Here is a 10,999-nt window from a genome sequence, read left to right on the forward strand (position 1 = left end):
AGCCTCTGCCTCCCAGGTTCAGGCAATTCCTGCCTCAGCCTCCTGAGTAGCTAGGATTATAGGTGCCTGCCACCATGCCTAGCTAATTTTGTATTTTTAGTAGAGGCTGGGTTTCTCCCTGTTGGCCAGCCTAGTCTCGAACTCCTGACCTCAGGTGATCCGCCTGCCTCAGCCTCCCAAAGTGCTGGGATTACAGACATGAGCCTCTGCGCCCAGCCAATTTTTGTATTTTTGGTAGAGATGGGGTTTTGCCATAGGTGGCCAGGCTGGTCTTGAACTCCTGGGCTCAAGCCGTCTGCCTGCCTTGGCCTCCCAAAGTGCTGGGATAACAGATGTGAGCCACTGAGCCCAGCCTGGCCCTGGATTTTGACCCAGGCTTATTTACAGCTTGAAGGCAGGAAGAGAGTGATTCACTTGAGGGCAGGCAAGGCTAAGAGAAAGTTCAAAAAAATGTCTCTTTCTTTCTCTCTCTATCTCTGTATTTTTTAATAGAGGTGGGGTCTCACTATGTTGCCCGGCTGGTCTTGAACTCCTGGGCGCTCAAGCAGTCCTTCCTGCCTTGGCTTCCCAAAGTGTTGGGAGCTATACAGTAGGTTGGCTGTATTTTTTTTTTTTTTTTTTGGAGAGGATCTCCCTCTGTCGCCCAGGCTGGAATGCAGTGGCACAGTCATGGTTCATTGCAGCCTCTACCTTCTGGGCCCCAGCGATCCTCCCACCTCAGTCTCCTAAGTGGCTGAGACCACAAGGTGTGTGCCACCACATCCAGGTTTTGTTCATCATACAGTATGTGTTATGTATTTAACTCTGCTGTTGTAGTGAGAACCAGCCATAGGTAATACATAAACTAATAAAACTGTGTTTACAAAAACACCTGGTGGGTGAGGTAGAGTGGTCGGGTGTGCTGGCTCATGCCTGTAATCCCGTAACTTTGGCTGGCTGAGGTGGGAGGATCGCTTAAAGCTAGGAATTTAGGACCAACCAGCCTGGGGCAACATATCAAGACCCTGTTTTTATTTAAAAAAGAAAGACCATAGAGCTATATTCTGTCAGGAACGTTAGTTTTCTAAGAACTTAAGGCAGTGCATTTGAAAGCAGAATCTTTCTTGGACTTTAGAATACTACTCATGATATTTTTGCTCACAGTGTTTTCTCCTTAAATTACTTTCTAAGGATAGGCAGTAGACTAGGAACTTGGAGCATTTTTCTCTTTCTTGTCTTTTGACTCTTTCATTTTGGAGAAAAACTTGATGTTTTGTTGTTTTATTTTGTTTTTTGAGACAGGGTCTTACTGTGTTACTCAGGTTGGAGTGCAGTGGCATGATATCGGCTCACTGCAACCTCTGCCTCCCAGGTTCAAGTGATTCTTCTACCTCAGCCTCCTGAGGAGCTGGGATTACAAGCGCGTGCCACCACACCCAGATAATTTTTGTATTTTTAGTAGAGACAGGATTTCACCAAGTTTGCCAGGCTGGTCTCAAACTCCTGACCTCAGGTGATCTGCCCACATTGGCCTCCCAAAGTGTTGAGATTACAGGCATGAGCCATTGCGCCTGGTCTCTAATAGCATATTTTATTTGACTTGATACATCCCAAAGTATTACATCAACATTCTATTAATATAAAAATTATTAATAAACCATTTTACATTCTTTTTTTCCTGTTTTGGTGCTGTCTTTCAAATCCATTATGTGGTTTATACTTAACAGCACATCTCAATTCAGAATGGCGACATTTCAAGTGATCAGTAGTCACATGTGGCTATCCACTGTGTTAGATAGCTAGACTGTAAGCCATTTATCTGATGGTGGGTGTGAGTAGTCAGGCTTACATCTGATAGGTGTGTGTGAGAAGTCAGGCTAATGACTGGGAAAGTATGGTCAAAGCATAGTGACATAGGGCTGGTTTTTGAAAGGTTGTAGGGTGAGATATATGTCATCAGCAAAGAGCCAAAATAAGAAATTGTCATGTACTAGTGTTTGTGGTATTGAAAAAATATTTCCTACGTTAACTTGCATGACATTATTACCAGATATTATTGTTCAGCTTTATAATTGCCAAGGTTAGATTTTTTGATTCATAAAATTTTTACCTAAGTTTATAATACGTTAAACAATGGTAAACTAAGATTTTCACATTTTACTTGAGAAATTGGTTGCTCCAGAAATTTAGTAGGATTTGTATTGTATTTTTAACTTAAGAGAAAATAAAAATTCATGGAACTTTTTTCTTTCTATATATAGGTTTCTATGATCAGAGATATTCGAGAGAGGGAGATTCGGATCTATACAGATGCAGGCCGTATTTGCAGACCACTTCTGATTGTGGAAAAACAAAAGCTACTTTTGAAGAAGAGGCATATTGACCAATTGAAAGAGAGAGAATATAACAACTACAGGTAAAAACATGCAGTGAGAAAAATGTGTGTATTAAAAATTGAGATAGAATTTACATACCATAAAATTAACCATTTTTAAATTTAATTTTATTTAATTTTAATTTTTTTTTTTTTTTTTGACACAATCTCAACTCTGTCGCCCATGCTGGAGTGCAGTGATGCGATCTTGGCTCACTGTAACCTCCGCCTCCTGGATTCAAGCAATTCTCCTGCCTCAACCACCCTAGTAGCTGGGATTACAGGCATGCGCCACCACACCGAGCTAATTTTTGTATTTTTGGTAGAGACAGGGTTTCGTCATGTTGGCCAGGCTGGTCTTGAACTCCTGGTCTCAAGTGATCTGCCTGCCTCAGCCTCCCAGAGTGCTGGGATTACAGGCATGAGCCACCGCGTCTGGCAAGTTAATGATTTTTAAAAAGTATACAATAGTGGTTTTTAGTATGTTTGCAAGGTTGTGCACCCATCATCTAATTTTAGAATACTTTCATTGCCCCCAAAAAACTCTGTACCTTTAGGAGTCACATTTGTTTTTCTTAACTTTTATTATGAAGCAAGATAATTAATAGGATTTTGTTTAAGCTTAAAAGTCTTTTGATTGCCCAGGTGTAGTGGCTCATGCTTATAATCTCAGCACTTTGGGAGGTCAAGGTGGGAGGATTGCTTGAGACCAGGAGTTCAAGACCAGTCTGGGCAATATAGGGAGACTCCCATCTCTCCCAAAAATAAAAAAATTAGTCAAGTGTGGTGGAATGCACCTGCAGTCTAGCTACTCAGGAGGCCTGAGGCAGGAGGATCACTTGAGTACAGGAGTAGTGAGCTTTGATTGTACCAGCCTGGGCAACAGAGCAAGACTCTGTCTCAAAAAAAATTTTTTTGTGATATGTTAAAATCTATTAATAGTAATAAGGAGAAATAACCTATATAATCTAAATATAATATATTACATATAATATGATATAATATGAATAATATAAGAAATTTAGTGAAAAGATGAAGCTGATTTAAATATTTTTTTAGCAAATGAATGTATAGTTATGTATACTAATGTAAAAATCATTCAAATAATATGTGTTATAAATTTAAAAAAATTGCCCTCCAATTTATACTCTTCTTCACAAGTAAATACTGGTAACAGTTAGGTGTGTATTCTACCAGGCCTTACTCTCCAGCAGCTTACCTTTTTCACTGTCAACAGTCATGTAACTATGTTGGTCAGTTATATATAATATTAAACTATATATATAAATATATATTATATGTATATTTAATATATAATAAACTATATTTAAATATAAATATAGGAATACTTTTAAGTAGGAGGAATAGTTAGTTAAAATATTTCAGGAAATAGAAAATTGAGTGAATTCTTTTTTAGTTGGCAGGATCTTGTGGCCAGTGGGGTAGTGGAATATATTGATACACTGGAAGAGGAAACAGTGATGCTTGCAATGACTCCAGATGATTTACAGGAGAAAGAAGTAGCTTATTGTTCCACATATACACACTGTGAGATTCATCCCTCAATGATCCTTGGTGTCTGTGCATCTATTATTCCCTTTCCTGATCATAACCAGGTTAGTATCACTTTTCGTCTTCTGGTGTGAGGAATTGGGAGAAGTAATAAAAATTGGAAGTAACTCTGTAATCGTATCTGGAGGGAAAAAGGCTTTAAATGAAAGGCTCTGAACTCCTACAGAATCAGCATTTGATATACTTGCTGTTGTGTTTCATGGTTAAGAGCCGTAATTGATTATTTCGAATGGTTATTACTTACTGTTTTTGAAAAAAATCAGGAATTTTACCAATCATATTTCTTCTGATTTATTGTCAGAGTCTTTTCCATTAGCAATAGTAACTTTTCGTTGATTCTGCTTTTCATTTTTACGTTTAGTCCCCTAGAAACACATACCAGTCTGCTATGGGTAAGCAGGCTATGGGAGTTTACATCACCAACTTCCATGTTCGCATGGACACATTGGCCCATGTTCTCTACTATCCTCAAAAACCACTTGTAACTACACGGTCTATGGAGTATCTACGATTTAGAGAGCTGCCAGCAGGTATGGTCAGTTTTGCTCTACGTTATTTAAGATCCTGCCATGTTTAAGGCACTTTTCTGGGTGCTTGGGAGCATTAAAAAATAAATATGACATAGTGTCTGTTCTCACGGAATTTATAATATGGTGGGAAACGTGAACATAATTAAAAGGTAGTTATGTGGTAAGTCTTATGGTGGAGGTACAAAGTCCTTTGGAAGCACAGACTGATGGAAGCGATTAATTCCTGTTGGAAGTCTAGATTCAATTTCATGGAGAAGGTGGCATTTTAGACTGGAGCAAAATTGATGAAGGGGTGTTTGCATTTGAGAGGTGGTTTAAGCAAGGGCACAGATGGATGAAGTCATGAAAAATGGGTACAGTTAGGAGTCATGTCAGCTTAGTGTGGGTGGAGTGTAAATATATGGGAGTGAAAGCTTGGTCTCAGTGTGGAGAGAGCCTGAACAGGTTGACTTTTATTTTGAAAATGGAGACACATCCAATCTTTTGGATCAGGGAAGTAATAAAATTAGAAATTTGTTTTAGGAATACCATTCTGACAGCGGCATAAAGAGTAGATTACAGTGAGGTACTGGATTAGCAGGGTGATAATTTAGGGGTTTTTGCAGTAGTCTAAATGTGAAATGGCAAGGTCCTAAATAAATGAAAAAGAATGATGGGTAAGATACCTTTTGAAATACACTTGATAGGGCTTGATGAATGGCCGAGTGTGGAACAATGAAGAGAGGAATTGGAAATATTGTTGGTGTTTCTGGCTTGAGTGATTAAAGAGAGGTGCTATGAATAGGTTGGGGGAAAAATAAGATTGGGAACATGTTAGAAGGGGGAAGAGGTTTTAGAGGTAAGATAGTAATTCTGTTTTGGATATGTTGATTTTGATTTAGTGTCTTAGTGTCAGAACACTAAGACGTGAACTTCCAACAACAGTGAGTTGCAAACATGATTTGAAAGAAAGTCAAATCTAGAGATGTAAAATTTTTTATTTATTAATGATAATTATAGATTACTATGAAATTGCCTAAGGAGAATTTAGATTGAGAAAAAGGCCAGAGGCAGACAATTTTAGATACCAGGAAGAGAAATCAGGAGAGAAGATTTGAGAAGTAGCTGGTAAGGAGGGGAATCTCAGGGAGACTGGATGGTAGGTAAAATGGCGAAGAGAAATCTGAAGGGTATGAGTGTTGACTATTAAAGGAGATGGTAGAGTTCTTTGGCACTGTTGTTATCTTTTGTATTAACAGACTTTTGGCTTTGAATGTGCGTAACATTTGTACTGTAATGGGGCTCTAACATTTTGATAGGAAATTCTCATAGGTTAAAATTACTTACTTTCAAAATCCTCCACAAGGGGTTCCTCTTGTCTAGAAAAGCAAAATCTGTTAGGTTGTCTACACAGTATGCACGTATCTTTGGGCTGTGCTTGCAGTGCTGTGTTTTCTCCAACATTTAGATAATACAGTTTCTTTATGGCTAGAGAAGAAATACATATACTGAAGGACTAGGTTGGAAAGCAAATGTTCCTTTGGTACTGGCGTAAGTGGAGGGTCATGGCTGGCAGGACTGCAGTTCTGTTATTCCTGACTTCATCATGGCATCTTTATTTTGAAGTTCTTTTTTTTTGTAGAGATAGGGTCTGCTTTGTTGCCCAGGCTGGTCTCAAACTTCTGGGCTGAAGTGATTTTCCCACCTCAGCATCCCAAAGTGCCAGGATTACAGATGTAAGCCACTACAGCCGATCCATCATACCATCTTTAAAAATCTTTTAACATTTTACCACATTTGCTCTATTATTCTCTCCCTTTTTATTACTTCTGCTGAACCACATGAGAGTAAGTTGCAGGCGTGAAGCATGTGTTTCCTTCTTCAGTATGTGTTTCCTAAGAACAAGGACATTCTCTGTAGTGCAGCCATCAAATCAGGATAACATTGCTATCCATATAGTCAGCAGTCCTCAATTCAAATTTTGCCAGTTGTCCTAATGATGGTTTTTTTTTTTTTAAAGAAAGCAATTTTTATTGTATTCAAACCTAACGATGTCTTTAGTGGGTCTAGGAGCTAATCTAGGATTGTGCATTGCATTTAATTACATGTTTCTTTAGTTTCCTTAATCTAGAACAGTTTCTTAGTCTTTCCTTGTCTTTCATGACCTTGACATTTGTGAAGAGTTCAGGAAAGTTATTTTGCATTGTGTCTCAATTTAGGTTTGACTATTGTTTCCTCATGATGATATCCAGGTTAAGAATATCAAGTTATTTTATGTTATGTTATGTTATGTTATGTTATTTATTTTATTTTCGAGACAGATTCTCACTCTGCTACCAGGCTGGAGTACAGTGGTGTGATCTCAGCTCACTGCATCCTCCACCTCCCGGGTTTAAGGGATTCTCCTGTGTGAGCCTCCCGAGTAGCTGGGACCACAGGCACATGCCACCACGCCCAGCTACTTTTTGTATTTTTAGTTGAGATGGGGTTTCACCATGTTGGCCAGGATGGTCTTGATCTCTTGACCTTGTGATCCACCTGCCTTGGCCTCCCAAAGTGCTGGGATTACAGGCGAGAGTTGAATATCCAGTTATTTTATGGGCTCATCAAACAGTGTTTTGGCAGCAGCAACTAAGAATTTCATTGTGGCGGGAAAGATATGATAATTTTTTGGTGGTACAAGGAGAGGGATATAGGGTAGTACCAGTTTCAAACCTAAAACCAGAAATCGGTAGACAAGGAGCTGGGGCTTGAGCCTATTGCTTATTGAGATCATGGGTAGATTATTAATTCACTCTTCTGATTCATGAGAATAGTAATGCTTATTTTGTTTATGGCACAGAGTTGCTGTGAGGATCATGAAACTTGGTTTGGGGAGGCACTTTCTAAGTAGGAGGTGATTCACATGTATAATCACTTACTATGAGAATGGATACATTGGGAGTGACTAGTCTTAGGATTTGCTTGTGTGAGATATTTAGCCATCAGAGTAGTTGCCTCACAGATTGCTATTCTAGGAGGAATAGACTTTGGCAGTTACCATGACAACAAACACCCAAGCATTTATGGCAAATATGATTTAATTAAAGTTGATTTAAAGAAAGGGCAGTTTTCCTGTTTTCCAGGTGATGTTTTAATGTATGCTTTTTTTTTTTTTTTTAAATATGTGCTTTTTAAATTCACTGCAGGCATCAACTCAATTGTGGCCATTGCATCATACACTGGATATAATCAGGAAGACTCTGTTATCATGAATCGTTCAGCTGTAGACCGTGGCTTCTTCAGGTTTGTATTTTGTAAATTTGTCAAAACACAGATACAGTGGAAACACTAATATTTTATTCAGAAAAAGTTCTTAAAATACAGTTTAACTACGCACTACTCCAGAAAGCAGAAGGCCTGGCTGATGGTCACAAACAACTGAAGATACTACTACTTATATCTCTCAGGAATTTCAAATGCTAGTATTTTGAGTCTTTCTTTTGGTAAGGAAATATACATTTGCATTTAGATAATATAGAAATGTCTAAAGAAGAAATAAAAATAACTTAGAATCCATAGATAACTACTGTTAAAATTAGGGTGTGTTTTCTTTTCACTCTTTTTTTCCATTATGCTTCAGCTTGATTGTCCTATTGACAAATAGACTTCAAATTCAAGGCTTATAAAGATTGCTTTAAAAACTGGGAATTTAGTAGAGGGGAATGGATTTTCCTTTTTCTGTGTAGTTTCAAAGGATAGCACTAGAACTCAGAGGATACATATTATGGCTTAATGTAAAAACTTCTTTTTTTTTTGAGACAGAACTCGCTGTTGCCAAGGCTGGAATGCAGTGGTGCAATCTTGGCTCACTGCAATCTCCGCCTCCCAGGTTTCAAGAGATTCTCCTGCCTCATTTTCCCAGATACCTGGGATTACAGGCTTGCACCACTACACCCAGCTTTTTTTTTTTTTTTTTTTGGTATTTTTAGCACAGACCATGTTGGCCAGGCTGGTCTCGAACTCCTGACTTCAGATGATCCACCCACCTTGGCCTCCCAAAGTGCTAGGATTACAGGCGTGAGCCACCATGCTCGGCCAATGTAAAAACTTCTCACTGGAAGTGTTTGAGTAGAACCTAGGTGACCATCTTTCAGGGTTATTTTGTAATGGATTCTTAAATTGTGTAGGAGGTTGGACTCATTGACCCTGGGTCTTTTCCATTTTGACATATAATTCTAGGTGGTTAAGGTTATGGGTCAGATGCTACATATGTATAACTTGTGATAACATTTAGAGTTTAACTCCGACCCTTAATGCAGTTATTCTTGTCCCAGATTCATAGTTTAAATTGTCTCCCAAATTTCAAGTAAATGAGAAATTGTTGGTATAGTCTCAGCCCTTTTGTTAAAAAATAGACTTTACCTTTAGAACCATGTGTTTTTAGGTCTGTTTTCTATCGCTCATACAAAGAACAGGAGTCTAAAAAAGGATTTGATCAAGAAGAAGTTTTTGAGAAGCCTACACGTGAAACATGCCAGGGTAAGTGACGCTAACATTTAAATGATGGAATCCAAAGTTAACTTACTGTGGTTTTCGTAAGTGATTTTGATGGGTTGTGTCAGCCTGCGCCTGCCCCATCCCCCTCCCCTTTTTTTTGTGCAATGAAAGTGTGTTTTCATGTTATTCTTAGAGTTCACATCTAAGAAAATATGTGTATTTGATAAAAGTCTTTGCACCTAGGAATGAGCTTGCTACAGACCTTCCTTCCTGGTAGGTCCTGCATTGAGGAGGCAGTTTAGGAAATCAGAGAGGTCATGTAATTTCTGGGGACACACTTCACGTCTGTCCCCTCTTCCTTTCCAAATTATGGTGTGATCATAATATTTGTTCAGCCACATTATTTGTAAACATTTAAAAAATAATCAGTGAAAAGAGGATACCTAGCATTTGTTGTTTCTTGTAGAAAACTCAAACTTACTTTCTAGTTATTTATTTTGACAGACACTTAAAAACTGCTTATGCAGTGGGATGGATGGGATGTTCCAGGAAAATGCAACATTTCTGCTACAGTTTTGACTCTGAATAGCATTGCATGAAGTAAAATGTATTTTGTTTCCTTTGCCATCTTCCTGTTACTCACCTTCCATTGGGTGGTTCTGTGTAGTAGTGAATTGATGTCCATTGGAGTTAAGACTGAGTTAAGATGAAATCCACAATTTCTGTGGGAGGATCTGTGCAGAGGGAATCCATAGATATTCTCTTTTTAATTAAAAAAACTTTTCTCCTGTACCCACTGATAGCAGAGATATTCTTTCTCTTATAATATAGAAATCAGAAGATGGCAAAAAACATATCCAGAGTCACTTGATAAATGTCTGTCATGGAAGAATCTGCTTTCCCAATGCTGATTCCAATGTTCTTTTTCTTCATAGACTTTTTTTTTTTTTCTTTTTTTCCTGTGTGGACTGTGGTATTACAGAATTCAGAATAGTTTGTAATATTTGGAATAAGGGTATGATTCATGGTATAGAAATTCCTGTGGCCTTCTCTCTGACTTGGAACTGATTCATGTATGTGGTTTTTAATCTTTGTTGGGGATTATGTGACATTCCATGTCTATTTCCTCACAGGCATGAGGCATGCCATTTATGACAAACTGGATGATGATGGTTTGATAGCTCCAGGGGTTCGTGTATCAGGAGATGATGTTATTATAGGCAAAACAGTCACCTTGCCTGAAAATGAAGATGAATTGGAGAGCACTAATAGACGCTATACCAAGAGAGACTGTAGCACTTTTCTCAGAACTAGCGAGACAGGCATTGTGGATCAGGTTATGGTAACTCTCAACCAGGAAGGATATAAATTTTGTAAAATAAGGGTGAGTATTGAACTTTGTATGAACTTTGTTCATGTAGCTAGTCTTAGAAAGTAAACCAGATCCACTTAACTTATTTTTATATGAATTTAGGTACGCTCTGTTAGGATTCCACAGATTGGAGACAAATTTGCTAGTCGACATGGTCAAAAGGGTACTTGTGGTATTCAGTATAGACAAGAGGTAGGTATCTTTGATCTCCCTCACACCCAAATCACAGTTTTGTTAAACATTTTTTTTTTTAATAAAAATTTGCTTTAACTTAAGAGCTCGAAGATGATACGATTGAACTTTTTTATTTTATTGTTGAATAAGTATATGAACATACCATGTTGAAACAGAATATGGGACATACAGTAATTCATTTGGGAGGGGGTGTCAGTTCTAGTTTAGTATATGTATCTTTAAGTCCCTTTTAAAATTTTTCTTTATAGGATATGCCTTTCACCTGTGAAGGTATCACCCCTGATATCATCATCAATCCCCATGCCATCCCCTCTCGTATGACTATTGGTCACTTAATTGAATGCCTTCAAGGGAAGGTAAGAGATGTTCTTCAAAAATATAGATTCTAAGCGGATACTTCTAAAACTCTGATAGGTGATTGCTCTCAAATTTGAGCCAGAGTATTTTGTAAAAAGCTAGTGTGAGATTTACTTTTCTGCTTTCAAATTGATTATGATTCTGCCGTTTTTTTTTTTTTTT

General features: G+C 38.0%; 1 protein-coding gene across 1 annotated transcript in view; it reads left to right on the forward strand.

Moving 5' to 3' along the window:
- The window catches only part of POLR2B (polymerase (RNA) II (DNA directed) polypeptide B, 140kDa), a 64,310-nt gene that overhangs the window by 46,359 nt on the left and 6,952 nt on the right, over positions 1–10,999 (forward strand). The window contains exons 15-22 of the mRNA XM_011998454.1: positions 2,241–2,395; positions 3,771–3,969; positions 4,287–4,455; positions 7,623–7,719; positions 8,861–8,955; positions 10,047–10,297; positions 10,388–10,477; positions 10,729–10,836. Coding sequence (XP_011853844.1) covers positions 2,241–2,395; positions 3,771–3,969; positions 4,287–4,455; positions 7,623–7,719; positions 8,861–8,955; positions 10,047–10,297; positions 10,388–10,477; positions 10,729–10,836 — 1,164 coding nt within the window. The remainder of the gene's footprint in view (positions 1–2,240; positions 2,396–3,770; positions 3,970–4,286; positions 4,456–7,622; positions 7,720–8,860; positions 8,956–10,046; positions 10,298–10,387; positions 10,478–10,728; positions 10,837–10,999) is intronic.

Source organism: Mandrillus leucophaeus, unplaced genomic scaffold, assembly GCF_000951045.1.
Source record: "Mandrillus leucophaeus isolate KB7577 unplaced genomic scaffold, Mleu.le_1.0 Scaffold570, whole genome shotgun sequence".
Taxonomy (NCBI): Eukaryota; Metazoa; Chordata; class Mammalia; order Primates; family Cercopithecidae; genus Mandrillus; species Mandrillus leucophaeus.